Consider the following 18,956-nt stretch of genomic DNA (forward strand, 5'->3'; position numbering starts at 1 on the left):
TGGGCCAAAATCCCTGCTGCAGTGTGTGCAAACCTGGTCAAGACCTACAGGAAACGTATGATCTCTGTAATTGCAAACAAAGGTTTCTGTACCAAATATTAAGTTCTGCTTTTCTGATGTATCAAATACCTATGTCATGCAATAAAATGCAAATGAATTACTTAAAAATCATACAATGTGATTTTCTGGATTTTTGTTTTAGATTCCATCTCTTACAGTTGAAGTGTACCTATGATAAAAATTACAGACCTCTACATGCTTTGTAAGTAGGAAAACCTGCAAAATCGGCAGTGTAGCAAATACTTGTTCTCCCCACTGTATATACATGTGTAAAAGACACCTAGGTCTCAATATATCTTCCCATGACTGTGTTTTTGTATTTTAATGAGTATATGTTTGAGAACAAGTATTTGATACACTGCCGATTTTGCATCGGTACACTGTGTCCTTAGCCCCGGCCTGCCGAGCACTGCTTTACGCCGAGGGAATGTAGCTAGCTGGCTAACCTCGTCCCACACTGCGTGGAAGTGTCTGGGAAGGAGATTACTAGCTAGCTAGCACAAGCTAGTGTAGCCCTAGAGGAAGAGAGAGAACCAACTCACGGGAATATCTCTCCTTCCAGCAGGTGGAGTTTTTGTATGGAGGTCAATGAGCTGGTCCAGGTTGGTCAACTAAATGAATGGCTTACGTGCTACGTGATGTTTACTTTGATCGAATAGAAGTTTCGTAATGCTTAAGTTGTTCTGAGTGTACTGATAAGTAGGACACGTGACATACCGACAACTTAGAGAAAAAACACTATAGGAGATGGCTTTGCAAATTCATAACATGATGCTAGTAGCATAGCATCTCTCTCCATTGAATTGACGAGCGAACTCCAAATATCCAAAGTGAAAAACACATTTAAGGCGGTACTTACTGGTGTTAATCAGATCTCCTATCTCCTCCTCTTCATCTTTCAACGTGACAGTAATCTCTCCCTCCTTCTTCACTCCAAAAACGGCATCTTCCTCTATCTCTTCTTCCTCTTCTTTCACTGTAACATCCTCCTCCTCTTTCACTCTGAACGCGTCTTCCTCTTCTTTCACTGTAACATCCTCTTCCTCTTTCACTCTGAACGCGTCTTCCTCTTCTTTCACTGTAACATCCTCCTCCTCTTTCACTCTGAACGCGTCTTCCTCTTCTTTCACTGTAACATCCTCCTCCTCTTTCACTCTGAACGCGTCTTCCTCTTCCTTCACTGTAACATCCTCCTCCTCTTTCACTCTGAACGCGTCTTCCTCATCTTTCACTGTAACGTCTTTCTCTTCTTCTTTCACGGTAACAGCTTCACCCTCTACTTGTTTTTGTATTGTAACATCCTCCTCTTCCTCCTCCTCTTTCACTAGAGCTTCTTTCTCCGTCCAGCAGACCTCCTCTTCTTTAGCAGGAGGAGAGTAGCTTAGTGAGCTCATGGTCGGGGATGTTAGCTAGCTAGGCTAGTGCTAACTTAACCAGCCAGCTAGCTGACCAATAACAACAACACCGTAAATATGAAATTAAATGAGATAACTAACTAGACGACAGAAGTGGGTTTAAAACACAGTATCTAATATACACGAAAGCGTCTAAAGAGCTTTATTGGTTCGGCTATTTTGTCTAGCAAGCTACCGAGGTGTCTGACTAACTGTTGCTGCTGTTGAAAGAAGCGTCCCGTCCACTAGATTATACGTCACACTAGCAGCATAGCCTTAAAGTCCCACATCGCCATCTGCTGACTGGAGTGGGTAACGAAGTTGAGTAAAATGTAGATTTTATTTTCAGACAAAAAGTTAAAGCGTAGGAAGCATGTGTTTTTACTCACCAATGTAACAACACAGTGTGGTTAAAGACTTAGTAAATTAGTTGTAGTCACGATCTGGTTAGCTATAAGAACAAACAGTTATGTTTTTGCTTTATTACATATTTATTAACTTATTTCCGGATATCTTCTAAACTACCCATAGTGCACTATTTCTCAACGTCATATGGGGGATCTACTCTGTGCTACCGAGTTCATATGCTAGCTCAAACTGACTAATCTCAGCCACACCTCATGCTCTTCTCAGACTGTGTGGCTAAAGACTTGAACTAACCCAAGATAGACCAGAGCCTGTCGTTTCCAATGGGAGCAAATTAATCATAGTGGGCAGAACAAGCAAGGAGGTGGGCAGAGCCAAGCAGGAGCAAGAGAGCTCCTATTGGCCCGTTCTAGAATCTATTTGCATATTTCCTTTAGGGAACGCCTACTTTGTGAAGATTGCCCATGTGCAATAACTCAATTCGCCCTTGCACTCCTTCTAAACAACGCAATTTTTTACACCTTTGGCAAAGGGTAAAGTCTACAAAACGTAGTCCACTCTGTTTGTTACAGATTCTAGTGATGGAAACAGAAAACTGTATTGAGATCAAATGTTTCATAGATTTAAATAAATAAATAGCAGAATATCGGCCAAAATCCATCTCGCTCCATCTTCTCCCACTGCCGGCCACTGGGCTTCCTCTCATCACCATATTTGGTTTTGATTTGAAACGCCAACCTGATGTTTCACATTTATACATCAGGTGAAATATCTGGCTCATTGTTCTATCTGTGGTGTGGTTGTGTTATTAGGTGGTGGGCAGAAGCTGAAAAGAGTGAAGTTAATCGATCCCAGTCGAGAGAGGACCTGATTTTTTTGTATATGACAGTAAAATATTGTTATGATGACTATAACATTTGTTGGCACCTTAAATTCTTGCACATTTTCGCATAAAAAGTATATTTCAACACTCTGTCTGCTCAGGCAACATTGATGAACTCATAAACTACGAACCAATCAGAGGTCCCGTACATAACCCTCGTGATCAAGGCAGCCAATGGCCTGCTTCTATCTACGATGTAACTACAGCCTCTTGTGAAAACTGCTGTCTGATGAAGAGAAACAGATATATCTTGCTCCCGAAGACTGAAATAAGATAAATATAATGTTTCCAGTGCACTTGAAATATTCAGCATGCAATAAGAATTGTCTTGATAGTATGAAGAGGTACAGTGGAAAATAAGTATTTGGTCAATAACAAAAGTTTCTCAATACTTTGTTATATACCCTTAGTTGGCAATGACACAGGTCAAACGTTTTCTGTAAGTCTTCACAAGGTTTTCACACACTGTTGCTGGTATTTTGGCCCATTCCTCCATGCAGATCTCCTCTAGAGCAGTGATGTTTTGGGGCTGTCGCTGGGCAACACAGACTTTCAACTCCCTCCAAAGATTTTCTATGGGGTTGAGATCTGGAGACTGGCTAGGCCACTCCAGGACCTTGAAATGCTTCTTACGAAGCCACTCCTTCGTTGCCCGGGCGGTGTGTTTGGGATCATTGTCATGCTGAAAGACCCAGCCACGTTTCATCTTCAATGCCCTTGCTGATGGAAGGAGGTTTTCACTGAAAATCTCACGCTACATTCATTCTTTCCTTTACACGGATCAGTCGTCCTGGTCATTCATCTTACTTTACTATCAACTGGCTAGCTGCATCTATCATTCATCCTTCTTCGCTATCAACTGGCCAGCTGCATCTATCATTCATCCTACTTTACTATCAACTGGCCAGCTGTATCTATCATTCATCCTACTTTACTATCAACTGGCTAGCTGTATCATTTATCCTACTTTACTATCAACTGGATAGCTGTATCTATCATTCATCCTACTTTACTATCAACTGGCCAGCTGTATCTATTATTCATCCTAATTTACTATCAACTGGCCAGCTGTATCTATCATTCATCCTACTTTACTATCAACTGGCCAGCTGTATCTATCATTCATCCTACTTTACTATCAACTGGCCAGCTGTATCATTCTTCCTACTTTACTATCAACATTCCAGCTGCATCATTCATCCTACTTTACTATCAACTGGCCAGCTGCATCTATCATTCATCCTTCTTCGCTATCAACTGGCCAGCTCCATCTAGCATTCATCCTACTTTACTATCAACTGGCCAGCTGTATCTATCATTCATCCTACTTTACTATCAACTGACTAGCTGTATCATTCATCCTACTTTACTATCAACTGGCTAGCTGTATCTATCATTCATCCTACTTTACTATCAACTGGCCAGCTGTATCTATCATTCAACCTACTTTACTATCAACTGGCCAGCTGCATCATTCATCCTACTTTACTATCAACTGGCCAGCTGTATCTATCATTCATCCTACTTTACTATCAACTGGCTAGCTATATCTATCAATTATCCTACTTTATTATCAACTGGCTAGCTGCATCATTCATCATACTTTACTATCAACTTGCTAGCTGTATCTATCATTTATTCTACTTTACTATCACTTTAATATCAACTGGCCAACTGCATCATTCATTCTACTTTACTATCAACTGGCCAGCTGTATCAATCATTCATCCTACTTTACTATCAACTGGCCAGCTGTATCATTCATCCTACTTTACTATCAACTGGCCAGCTGCATTTCATCCTACTTTACTATTAACTGGCTAGCTGTATTTATCATTCATCCTTCTTTACTATCAACTGGCCAGCTGTATCTATAATTCATCCTACTTTACTATCAACTGGCCAGCTGTATCATTCATCCTACTTTACTATCAACTGGCCAGCTGCATCATTCATCCTACTTTACTATCAACTGGTCAGCTGTATCTATCATTCATCCTACTTTACTATCAACTGGCTGGCTGTATCTATAATTTATCTTACTTTACTATCAACTGGCCAGCTGTATCTATCATTCATCCTACTTTACTATCAACTGGCCAGCTGCATCATTCATCCTACTTTACTATCAACTGGCCAGCTGTATCTATCATTCATCCTACTTTACTATCAACTGGCTAGCTGCATCTACCATGTATCCTACTTTACTATCAACTGGCCAGCTGTATCTATTATTCATCCTACTTTACTATCAACTGGCCAGCTGTATCTATCATTCATCCTACTTTACTATCAACTGGCTAGCTATATCTATCAATTATCCTACTTTATTATCAACTGGCTAGCTGCATCATTCATCATACTTTACTATCAACTGGCTAGCTGTATCTATCATTCATTCTACTTTACTATCACTTTACTATCAACTGGCCAACTGCATCATTCATTATACTTTACTATCAACTGGCCAGCTGTATCAATCATTCATCCTACTTTACTATCAACTGGCCAGCTGTATCATTCATCCTACTTTACTATCAACTGGCCAGCTGCATTTCATCCTACTTTACTATTAACTGGCTAGCTGTATCTATCATTCATCCTTCTTTACTATCAACTGGCCAGCTGTATCTATAATTCATCCTACTTTACTATCAACTGGCCAGCTGTATCATTCATCCTACTTTACTATCAACTGGCCAGCTGCATCATTCATCCTACTTTACTATCAACTGGTCAGCTGTATCTATCATTCATCCTACTTTACTATCAACTGGCTGGCTGTATCTATAATTTATCTTACTTTACTATCAACTGGCCAGCTGTATCTATCATTCATCCTACTTTACTATCAACTGGCCAGTTGCATCATTCATCCTACTTTACTATCAACTGGCTAGCTGCATCTATCATGTATCCTACTTTACTATCAACTGGCCAGCTGTATCTATTATTCATCCTACTTTACTATCAACTGGCTCGCTGCATCATTCATCCTACTTTACTAACAACTGGCCAGCTGTATCATTCATCCTACTTTACTATCAACTGGCCAGCTGCATCATTCATCCTACTTTACTATCAACTGGTCAGCTGTATCTATCATTCATCCTACTTTACTATCAACTGGCTGGCTGTATCTATAGGTTTTCACTGAAAATCTCACGCTACATTCATTCTTTCCTTTACACGGATCAGTCGTCCTGGTCATTCATCTTACTTTACTATCAACTGGCTAGCTGTATCTATCATTCATCCTTCTTCGCTATCAACTGGCCAGCTGCATCTATCATTCATCCTACTTTACTATCAACTGGCCAGCTGTATCTATCATTCATCCTACTTTACTATCAACTGGCTAGCTGTATCTATCATTCATCCTACTTTACTATCAACTGGCCAGCTGTATCTATCATTCATCCTACTTTACTATCAACTGGCCAGCTGTATCTATCATTCATCCTACTTTACTATCAACTGGCTAGCTGTATCATTTATCCTACTTTACTATCAACTGGATAGCTGTATCTATCATTCATCCTACTTTACTATCAACTGGCCAGCTGTATCTATTATTCATCCTAATTTACTATCAACTGGCCAGCTGTATCTATCATTCATCCTACTTTACTATCAACAGGCCAGCTGTATCTATCATTCATCCTACTTTACTATCAACTGGCCAGCTGTATCATTCTTCCTACTTTACTATCAACATTCTAGCTGCATCATTCATCCTACTTTACTATCAACTGGCCAGCTGTATCTATCATTCATCCTACTTTACTATCAACTGGCTAGCTGTATCATTTATCCTACTTTACTATCAACTGGATAGCTGTATCTATCATTCATCCTACTTTACTATCAACTGGCCAGCTGTATCTATTATTCATCCTAATTTACTATCAACTGGCCAGCTGTATCTATCATTCATCCTACTTTACTATCAACTGGCCAGCTGTATCTATCATTCATCCTACTTTACTATCAACTGGCCAGCTGTATCATTCTTCCTACTTTACTATCAACATTCCAGCTGCATCATTCATCCTACTTTACTATCAACTGGCCAGCTGCATCTATCATTCATCCTTCTTCGCTATCAACTGGCCAGCTCCATCTAGCATTCATCCTACTTTACTATCAACTGGCCAGCTGTATCTATCATTCATCCTACTTTACTATCAACTGACTAGCTGTATCATTCATCCTACTTTACTATCAACTGGCTAGCTGTATCTATCATTCATCCTACTTTACTATCAACTGGCCAGCTGTATCTATCATTCAACCTACTTTACTATCAACTGGCCAGCTGCATCATTCATCCTACTTTACTATCAACTGGCCAGCTGTATCTATCATTCATCCTACTTTACTATCAACTGGCTAGCTATATCTATCAATTATCCTACTTTATTATCAACTGGCTAGCTGCATCATTCATCATACTTTACTATCAACTGGCTAGCTGTATCTATCATTTATTCTACTTTACTATCACTTTACTATCAACTGGCCAACTGCATCATTCATTCTACTTTACTATCAACTGGCCAGCTGTATCAATCATTCATCCTACTTTACTATCAACTGGCCAGCTGTATCATTCATCCTACTTTACTATCAACTGGCCAGCTGCATTTCATCCTACTTTACTATTAACTGGCTAGCTGTATTTATCATTCATCATTCTTTACTATCAACTGGCCAGCTGTATCTATAATTCATCCTACTTTACTATCAACTGGCCAGCTGTATCATTCATCCTACTTTACTATCAACTGGCCAGCTGCATCATTCATCCTACTTTACTATCAACTGGTCAGCTGTATCTATCATTCATCCTACTTTACTATCAACTGGCTGGCTGTATCTATAATTTATCTTACTTTACTATCAACTGGCCAGCTGTATCTATCATTCATCCTACTTTACTATCAACTGGCCAGCTGCATCATTCATACTACTTTACTATCAACTGGCCAGCTGTATCTATCATTCATCCTACTTTACTATCAACTGGCTAGCTGCATCTATCATGTATCCTACTTTACTATCAACTGGCCAGCTGTATCTATTATTCATCCTACTTTACTATCAACTGGCCAGCTGTATCTATCATTCATCCTACTTTACTATCAACTGGCTAGCTATATCTATCAATTATCCTACTTTATTATCAACTGGCTAGCTGCATCATTCATCATACTTTACTATCAACTGGCTAGCTGTATCTATCATTCATTCTACTTTACTATCACTTTACTATCAACTGGCCAACTGCATCATTCATTCTACTTTACTATCAACTGGCCAGCTGTATCAATCATTCATCCTACTTTACTATCAACTGGCCAGCTGTATCATTCATCCTACTTTACTATCAACTGGCCAGCTGCATTTCATCCTACTTTACTATTAACTGGCTAGCTGTATCTATCATTCATCCTTCTTTACTATCAACTGGCCAGCTGTATCTATAATTCATCCTACTTTACTATCAACTGGCCAGCTGTATCATTCATCCTACTTTACTATCAACTGGCCAGCTGCATCATTCATCCTACTTTACTATCAACTGGTCAGCTGTATCTATCATTCATCCTACTTTACTATCAACTGGCTGGCTGTATCTATAATTTATCTTACTTTACTATCAACTGGCCAGCTGTATCTATCATTCATCCTACTTTACTATCAACTGGCCAGCTGCATCATTCATCCTACTTTACTATCAACTGGCCAGCTGTATCTATCATTCATCCTACTTTACTATCAACTGGCCAGCTGTATCTATTATTCATCCTAATTTACTATCAACTGGCCAGCTGTATCTATCATTCATCCTACTTTACTATCAACAGGCCAGCTGTATCTATCATTCATCCTACTTTACTATCAACTGGCTAGCTGTATCATTCATCCTACTTTACTATCAACTGGCTAGCTGTATCTATCATTCATCCTACTTTACTATCAACTGGCCAGCTGTATCTATCATTCAACCTACTTTACTATCAACTGGCCAGCTGCATCATTCATCCTACTTTACTATCAACTGGCCAGCTGTATCTATCATTCATCCTACTTTACTATCAACTGGCTAGCTATATCTATCAATTATCCTACTTTATTATCAACTGGCTAGCTGCATCATTCATCATACTTTACTATCAACTGGCTAGCTGTATCTATCATTCATTCTACTTTACTATCACTTTACTATCAACTGGCCAACTGCATCATTCATTCTACATTACTATCAACTGGCCAGCTGTATCAATCATTCATCCTACATTACTATCAACTGGCCAGCTGTATCATTCATCCTACTTTACTATCAACTGGCCAGCTGCATTTCATCCTACTTTACTATTAACTGGCTAGCTGTATCTATCATTCATCCTTCTTTACTATCAACTGGCCAGCTGTATCTATTAATTATCCTACTTTACTATCAACTGGCCAGCTGTATCATTCATCCTACTTTACTATCAACTGGCCAGCTGCATCATTCATCCTACTTTACTATCAACTGGTCAGCTGTATCTATAATTTATCTTACTTTACTATCAACTGGCCAGCTGTATCTATCATTCATCCTACTTTACTATCAACTGGCCAGCTTCATCATTCATCCTACTGTACTATCAACTGGCCAGCTGTATCTATCATTCATCCTACTTTACTATCAACTGGCTAGCTGCATCTATCATGTATCCTACTTTACTATCAACTGGCCAGCTGTATCTATTATTCATCCTACTTTACTATCAACTTGCTCACTGCATCATTCATCCTACTTTACTAACAACTGGCCAGCTGTATCATTCATTCCACTTTAATATCAACTGGCCAGCTGTATCTATCATTCATCCTACTTTACTATCAACTGGCCAGCTGTATCATTCATCCTACTTTACTATCAACTGGCCAGCTGCATCATTCATCCTACTTTACTATCAACTGGTCAGCTGTATCTATCATTCATCCTACTTTACTATCAACTGGCTGGCTGTATCTATAATTTATCTTACTTTACTATCAACTGGCCAGCTGTATCTATCATTCATCCTACTTTACTATCAACTGGCCAGCTGCATCATTCATTCTACTTTACTATCAACTGGCTAGCTGTATCTATCATTCATCCTACTTTACTATCAACTAGCCAGCTGCATCATTCATCCTACTTTACTATCAACTGGCTAGCTGCATCTATCATGTATCCTACTTTACTATCAACTGGCCAGCTGTATCTATTATTCATCCTACTTTACTATCAACTGGCTCTCTGCATCATTCATTCTACTTTAATATCAACTGGCCAGCTGTATCTATCATTCATCCTACTTTACTATCAACTGGCCAGCTGTATCATTCATCCTACTTTACTATCAACTGGCCAGCTGCATCATTCATCCTACTTTACTATCAACTGGCTAGCTGCATCATTCATCCTACTTTAATATCAACTGGCTAGCTGTATCTATCATTCATCCTACTTTACTATCAACTGGCCAGCTGCATCATTCATCCTACTTTACTATCAACTGGCTAGCTGTATCTATCATTCATCCTACTTTACTATCAACTGGCCAGCTGCATCATTCATCCTACTTTACTATCAACTGGCCAGCTGCATCATTCATCCTACTTTACTATCAACTGGCTAGCTGTATCTGTCATTCTTCCTACTTTACTATCAACTGGCCAGCTGTATCATTCATCCTACTTTACTATCAACTGGCCAGCTGCATCTATCATTCATACTACTTTACTATCAACTGGCTAGCTGTATCTATCAATTATCCTACTTTTCTATCAACTGGCCAGCTGCATCATTCATCCTACTTTACTATCAACTGGCTAGCTGTATCTATCATGTATCCTACTTTATTATCAACTGGCCAGCTGCATCATTCATCCTACTTTACTATCAACTGGCTAGCTGTATCTATCATTCATCCTACTTTATTATCAACTGGCTAGCTGTATCTATCATTCATTCTACTTTACTATCAACTGGCCAGCTGCATCTATCATTCATCCTACTTTGCTATCAACTGGCCAGCTGCATCTATCATTCATCCTACTTCGCTATCAACTGGCCAGCTGCATCATTCATTCTACTTTACTATCAACTGGCTAGCTGTATCTATCATTCTTCCTACTTTACTATCAACTGGCCAGCTGTATCATTCATCCTACTTTACTATCAACTGGCCAGCTGCATCTATCATTCATACTACTTTACTATCAACTGGCCAGCTGTATCTATCATTTATCCTACTTTACTATCAACTGGCCAGCTGTATCATTCATCCTACTTTACTATCAACTGGCCAGCTGCATCATTCATCCTACTTTACTATCAACTGGTCAGCTGTATCTATAATTTATCTTACTTTACTATCAACTGGCCAGCTGTATCTATCATTCATCCTACTTTACTATCAACTGGCCAGCTTCATCATTCATCCTACTGTACTATCAACTGGCCAGCTGTATCTATCATTCATCCTACTTTACTATCAACTGGCTAGCTGCATCTATCATGTATCCTACTTTACTATCAACTGGCCAGCTGTATCTATTATTCATCCTACTTTACTATCAACTTGCTCACTGCATCATTCATCCTACTTTACTAACAACTGGCCAGCTGTATCATTCATTCCACTTTAATATCAACTGGCCAGCTGTATCTATCATTCATCCTACTTTACTATCAACTGGCCAGCTGTATCATTCATCCTACTTTACTATCAACTGGCCAGCTGCATCATTCATCCTACTTTACTATCAACTGGTCAGCTGTATCTATCATTCATCCTACTTTACTATCAACTGGCTGGCTGTATCTATAATTTATCTTACTTTACTATCAACTGGCCAGCTGTATCTATCATTCATCCTACTTTACTATCAACTGGCCAGCTGCATCATTCATTCTACTTTACTATCAACTGGCTAGCTGTATCTATCATTCATCCTACTTTACTATCAACTAGCCAGCTGCATCATTCATCCTACTTTACTATCAACTGGCTAGCTGCATCTATCATGTATCCTACTTTACTATCAACTGGCCAGCTGTATCTATTATTCATCCTACTTTACTATCAACTGGCTCTCTGCATCATTCATTCTACTTTAATATCAACTGGCCAGCTGTATCTATCATTCATCCTACTTTACTATCAACTGGCCAGCTGTATCATTCATCCTACTTTACTATCAACTGGCCAGCTGCATCATTCATCCTACTTTACTATCAACTGGCTAGCTGCATCATTCATCCTACTTTAATATCAACTGGCTAGCTGTATCTATCATTCATCCTACTTTACTATCAACTGGCCAGCTGCATCATTCATCCTACTTTACTATCAACTGGCTAGCTGTATCTATCATTCATCCTACTTTACTATCAACTGGCCAGCTGCATCATTCATCCTACTTTACTATCAACTGGCCAGCTGCATCATTCATCCTACTTTACTATCAACTGGCTAGCTGTATCTGTCATTCTTCCTACTTTACTATCAACTGGCCAGCTGTATCATTCATCCTACTTTACTATCAACTGGCCAGCTGCATCTATCATTCATACTACTTTACTATCAACTGGCTAGCTGTATCTATCAATTATCCTACTTTTCTATCAACTGGCCAGCTGCATCATTCATCCTACTTTACTATCAACTGGCTAGCTGTATCTATCATGTATCCTACTTTACTATCAACTGGCCAGCTGCATCATTCATCCTACTTTACTATCAACTGGCTAGCTGTATCTATCATTCATCCTACTTTATTATCAACTGGCTAGCTGTATCTATCATTCATTCTACTTTACTATCAACTGGCCAGCTGCATCTATCATTCATCCTACTTTGCTATCAACTGGCCAGCTGCATCTATCATTCATCCTACTTCGCTATCAACTGGCCAGCTGCATCATTCATCCTACTTTACTATCAACTGGCTAGCTGTATCTATCATTCTTCCTACTTTACTATCAACTGGCCAGCTGTATCATTCATCCTACTTTACTATCAACTGGCCAGCTGCATCTATCATTCATACTACTTTACTATCAACTGGCTAGCTGTATCTATCAATTATCCTAATTTTCTATCAACTGGCCAGCTGCATCATTCATCCTACTTTACTATCAACTGGCTAGCTGTATCTATCATGTATCCTACTTTACTATCAACTGGCCAGCTGCATCATTCATCCTACTTTACTATCAACTGGCTAGCTGTATCTATCATTCATCCTACTTTATTATCAACTGGCTAGCTGTATCTATCATTCATTCTACTTTACTATCAACTGGCCAGCTGCATCTATCATTCATCCTACTTTGCTATCAACTGGCCAGCTGCATCTATCATTCATCCTACTTCGCTATCAACTGGCCAGCTGCATCTATCATTCATCCTACTTTACTATCAACTGGCCAGCTGCATCGATCATTCATCCTACTTCGCTATCAACTGGCCAGCTGCATCTATCATTCATACTACTTTACTATCAACTGGCCAGCTGCATCTATCATTCATCCTACTTTACTATGAACTGGCCAGCTGCATCATTCATCCTACTTTACTATCAACTGGCCAGCTGCATCAAGGGTCTTTAGATGCCAGGGGGAAAACAATATCTAATATCAGAGAGCTCTTACCCAACTCTGTGGAAACCCAAGGGGCCTCCAGAGTTATCCAAGCCTGAGACTGGGTTTGGTCATTTGTAAGTATAAATTAAATTAATGATGATAGACACATTGCAGTTTCTGAATGACATCAACAGAGCCAAGCTCAAATTCAAGGTACAGTACAGAAGCTTACACAAGGATATGGATGCATCTCAATAGTCTGAACCCAAGGATATGGATGCATCTCAATAGTCTGAACCCAAGGTTATGGATGCATCTCAATAGTCTGAGCCCAAGGTTATGGGTGCATCTCAATAGTCTGAACCCAAGGTTATGGATGCATCTCAATAGTCTGAACCCAAGGTTATGGATGCATCTCAATAGTCTGAACCCAAGGTTATGGATGCATCTCAATAGTCTGAACCCAAGGTTATGGGTGCATCTCAATAGCCTGAACCCAAGTATCATAATCAAACCAGACTCAGAGCTGGATAGGTAAGAGATAGCAGGAACATAATCAAACCAGACTCAGCGCTGGATAGGTAAGAGATAGCAGGAACATAATCAAACCAGACTCAGAGCTGGATAGGTAAGAGATAGCAGGAACATAATCAAACCAGAACTCAGAGCTGGATAGGTAAGAGATAGCAGGAACATAATCAAACCAGACTCAGAGCTGGATAGGTAAGAGATAGCAGGAACATAATCAAACCAGACTCAGTGCTGGATAGGTAAGAGATAGCAGGAACATAATCAAACCAGACTCAGAGCTGGATAGGTAAGAGATAGCAGGAACATAATTAAACCAGACTCAGAGCTGGATAGGTAAGAGATAGCAGGAACATAATCAAACCAGACTCAGCGCTGGATAGGTAAGAGATAGCAGGAACATAATCAAACCAGACTCAGCGCTGGATAGGTAAGAGATAAACATAATCAAACCAGACTCAGAGCTGGATAGGTAAGAGATAGCAGGAACATAATCAAACCAGACTCAGAGCTGGATAGGTAAGAGATAGCAGGAACATAATCAAACCAGACTCAGAGCTGGATAGGTAAGAGATAGCAGGAACATAATCAAACCAGACTCAGAGCTGGATAGGTAAGAGATAGCAGGAACATAATCAAACCAGACTCAGCGCTGGATAGGTAAGAGATAGCAGGAACATAATCAAACCAGACTCAGAGCTGGATAGGTAAGAGATAGCAGGAACATAATCAAACCAGACTCAGAGCTGGATAGGTAAGAGATAGCAGGAACAAAATCAAACCAGACTCAGCGCTGGATAGGTAAGAGATAGCAGGAACATAATCAAACCAGACTCAGCGCTGGATAGGTAAGAGATAGCAGGAACATAATCAAACCAGACTCAGAGCTGGATAGGTAAGAGATAGCAGGAACATAATCAAACCAGACTCAGCGCTGGATAGGTAAGAGATAGCAGGAACATAATCAAACCAGACTCAGAGCTGGATAGGTGAGAGATAGCAGGAACATAATCAAACCAGACTCAGCGCTGGATAGGTAAGAGATAGCAGGAACATAATCAAACCAGACTCAGAGCTGGATAGGTAAGAGATAGCAGGAACATAATCAAACCAGACTCAGAGCTGGATAGGTAAGAGATAGCAGGAACATAATCAAACCAGACTCAGAGCTGGATAGGTAAGAGATAGCAAGAACACTTCTACAGCCAGAGAGGTGTTGAAGGACTGGTTAGGAAGAACACTTCTACAGCCAGAGAGGTGTTGAAGGACTGGTTAGGAAGAACACTTCTACAGTCAGAGAGGTGTTGAGGGACTGGTTAGGAAGAACACTTCTACAGCCAGAGAGCTGTTGAGGGACTGGTTAGGAAGAACACTTCTACAGCCAGAGAGGTGTTGAGGGACTGGTTAGGAAGAACACTTCTTCTATCCAGCGCTGAATATGGTTTGATTTCAACATTTCAAAGTACAGGGTGGCAGAACGTACAGCTGCAGAACGTACAGGGCGGCAGAACGTTCAATTTCTATTTGTTCATTGGTTTTGCAAGAATTTATTGATTGGTCGGTCATTGGGTTCATTTGTTTTACAATATGTTCAAATCAAATCAAGCTTTATTTATAAAGCACATTTCAGACATGGATGCAACACAATGGCTTAACAGAAGAAGAAAAAAACTAATAAACACTATGAAAATAAAAACATAAATATTTACTAGACAACAAACAGAGGATAAAAAAACTAAAGAATATCAATAAAAGCTGAAAGACTAAAGAGCATCTAAGGAAATAACATTGGTTAAAACAGTAAGAATATGATGTAATATCCAGCCCAAAATATAAGCTGGTTTTACTACACTGTTTATAAACAATATCATTGTGCAAAAAAAATGAATGATCACCCCCTTGTTAATACGTATTGGCAATAATTCACTTAGTGGTGAGGCATGGAATAATTAAAAAGGTATATTTTGTCAGGCTGGATGTTTGAAATATGAGTAGGTGATTTGAGTCATGCTTCTTCAGTAGTGGAATAAAGACAATTAGCACTTGAATGTTGTAAAGAAATACTGGAGTGATGTAAGATTGTTAATAAAACAGTTCATAGACCAATTTTTTATACTGCGTCCAGTTTTATAGGCTGCAAGTACGTTGAAATGAAGTTGTTGTAAAGTTGTTGAAACCACGACAATTTGTTAAAAAAAACAGCTAGCTACATTTTGAAGTGTTGCATTTTGATTCAAGTGGATCGGCAACGCGGTAAGTGTAACGCAACACCAGTTTTTGTTAATCACATTTTGTTGATCACATAAATAGTACATTTTCAATTCCCCTGACGAGGCTAATATCCATATCACGCTGAAATCAATAGAACAGGGGGCAAACATTTAAGGGTTCCACATTGTGACATTATTTCATTGATATCATGTAACAACTCCTTCATGTATGTATTTTCTGATGTATAATCAGAGATATTTTACCAGAGTATCTCTTTCCACAGTCAGAGCAGTGGTAAGGTTTCTCTCCTGTGTGTGTTCTCTGGTGTGTAGTCAGCTGGCTAGAAGTAACAAAACTCCTCCCACATTGATCACAGCTGTAAGGTTTCTCTCCTGTGTGAATTCTCTGGTGTGATTGCAATGTAGATGATTGTGAAAAGGTCTTCCCACAGTCAGAGCAGCTATAAGGTTTCTCTCCAGTGTGAATTCTCTGGTGTGATTGCAATGTAGATGATTGTGAAAAGGTCTTCCCACAGTCAGAGCAGCTATAAGGTTTCTCTCCAGTGTGAATTCTCTGGTGTGTTTTCAGGCTACTTGTATTATTAAAACTATTCCCACACTGATTACAGTCATAAGGTTTCTCTCCAGTGTGAATTCTCTGGTGTGTTTTCAGGCTACTTGTATCATTAAAACTCTTCCCACACTGATCACAGCTGTAAGGTTTTTCTCCAGTGTGAATTCTCTGGTGTATTTTTAGTGAATCTGATCTTGAGTAACTCTTTCCGCAGTCAAAGCAGTGGTGAGATTTCTCTCCTGTGTGTGTTTTCTGGTGTGTTTTCAGATTACTTGAATTAGTAAAACTCTTCCCACATTGATCACAGCTATAAGGTTTCTCTGCAGTGTGTGTTCTCTGGTGTGCTTTCAGATTACTTGAATGAGTAAAACTCTTCCCACATTGATCACAGCTATAAGGTTTCTCTCCTGTATGGATTCTCAGATGTGTTTTAAGGTCTGCTGAAGAGGTGAATCTCTTCCCACAGTCAGAGCAGCAGTGAGAATTCTCTCCTGTGTGAATTCTTAGGTGTAGTTTTAGTGAATCTGATCTTGAATAACTCTTCCCACAGTCAGAGCAGCAGTGATATTTCTTCCCTGTGGGTCCCTGCTGGTGTTTCTTGAGGTGTTCTGATGTGGAGAGACTCTTCTCTGACTCCTCAGCTTCATGATGTTGTTGAGGCTCCCCAGAGGATCCATAATAGTCACGTCTCTCTTCTGTGTGAACGACAAAGTCAGACAGCTGTTTAAAGGCCCACAACAGCAAGGTAATGCCCATGATGTTGTACAACAATTTAAGTCTGTAATGAATGTTTTAATACTTTTAAAAACGTATTTGACACTTGTCTTAATATGACAGTCAGTGATAAACAGTGATATTTAGTCTTATTTTTTAACAGTAGTAAAGTTGATGATTTTAGGCTATAAATAAGTTATTACAGTTGCTGAAACCCTAAGCAGTGTGCCAGACGACTTTTGGTCACCAATATACGACCCTTTCTGTTTGCTGGATATTGGTTGTGAACTGGAACACGATGTCATATACGATCCAGAGCATCCCAAACATGCTCAATGGGTGACATGTCTGGTGAGTATGCAGGCCATGGAAGAACTGGGACATTTTCAGCTTCCAGGAATTGTGGTGATGGCAGCGGATGAATTGGCACGATAATGGGCCTCAGGATCTCATCACGGTATCTCTGTGCATTCAAATTGCCATTGATAAAATGCAATTGTGTTGGTTGTCCGTAGCTTATGCCTGCCTGCCCATACCATAACCCCACCGCCACCATGGGGCACTATGTTCACAATGATGACATCAGCAAACCGCTCACCCACACGACGCCATACCGCGCGGTCTTCCATCTGCCCGTTACCGTTGAAACCGGGATTCATCCGTGAAGAACACACTTCTCCAGCGTGCCAGTGGCCATCGAAGGTGAGCATTTTGCCAAAATGAAGTCGGTTACGGCGCCGAACTGCAGTCAGGTCAAGACCCTGGTGACCCTTCTTGGGTTGTGCCACAACCCACAGTTTCATCAGCTGTCCGGGTGGATGTCTCAGACGATACCAGAGGGGGAAAAGCTGGATGTGGAGGTCCTGAGATGGTCTGCGGTTGTTTCATCAGCTCTCCGGGTGGATGTCTCAGACGATCCCAGAGGGGAAAAGCTGGATGTGGAGGTCCTGAGATGGTCTGCGGTTGTTTCATCAGCTGTCCGGGTGGATGTGTCAGACGATCCCAGAGGGGGAAAAGCTGGATGTGGAGGTCCTGAGATGGTCTGCGGTTGTTTCATCAGCTGTCCGGGTGGATGTCTCAGACGATCCCAGAGGGGGAAAGCTGGATGTGGAGGTCCTGAGATGGTCTGCGGTTGTTTCATCAGCTGTCCGGGTGGATGTCTCAGACGATCCCAGAGGGGGAAAAGCTGGATGTGGAGGTCCTGAGATGGTCTGCGGTTGTTTCATCAGCTGTCCGGGTGGATGTCTCAGACGATCCCAGAGGGGGAAAAGCTGGATGTGGAGGTCCTGAGATGGTCTGCGGTTGTTTCATCAGCTGTCCGGGTGGATGTCTCAGACGATCCCAGAGGGGGAAAAGCTGGATGTGGAGGTCCTGAGATGGTCTGCGGTTGTTTCATCAGCTGTCCGGGTGGATGTCTCAGACGATCCCAGAGGGGGAAAGCTGGATGTGGAGGTCCTGAGATGGTCTGTCCGGGTGGATGTCTCAGACGATCCCAGAGGGGGAAAAGCTGGATGTGGAGGTCCTGAGATGGTCTGTCCGGGGTGGATGTCCCAGAGGATCCCAGAGGGGGAAAAGCTGGATGTGGAGGTCCTGA

The 18,956-nt window shown here is 40.6% G+C and overlaps 1 protein-coding gene across 1 annotated transcript in view; it reads right to left on the reverse strand.

The window, feature by feature from the left end:
* LOC311114037 (uncharacterized protein) overlaps window positions 1–18,021 on the reverse strand; it is a gene marked incomplete at both ends in the record, with an annotated part of 31,150 nt that extends 13,129 nt beyond the window's left edge. The window contains 2 exons of the mRNA XM_084189313.1: window positions 920–1,306; window positions 17,961–18,021. Coding sequence (XP_084045439.1) covers window positions 920–1,306; window positions 17,961–18,021 — 448 coding nt within the window. The remainder of the gene's footprint in view (window positions 1–919; window positions 1,307–17,960) is intronic.
* Between the last annotated feature and the right edge of the window lie 935 nt (window positions 18,022–18,956).

This window comes from Coregonus lavaretus (assembly GCF_964263955.1).
Source record: "Coregonus lavaretus genome assembly, contig: HAP1_SCAFFOLD_388, whole genome shotgun sequence".
Classification (NCBI taxonomy): Eukaryota; Metazoa; Chordata; class Actinopteri; order Salmoniformes; family Salmonidae; genus Coregonus; species Coregonus lavaretus.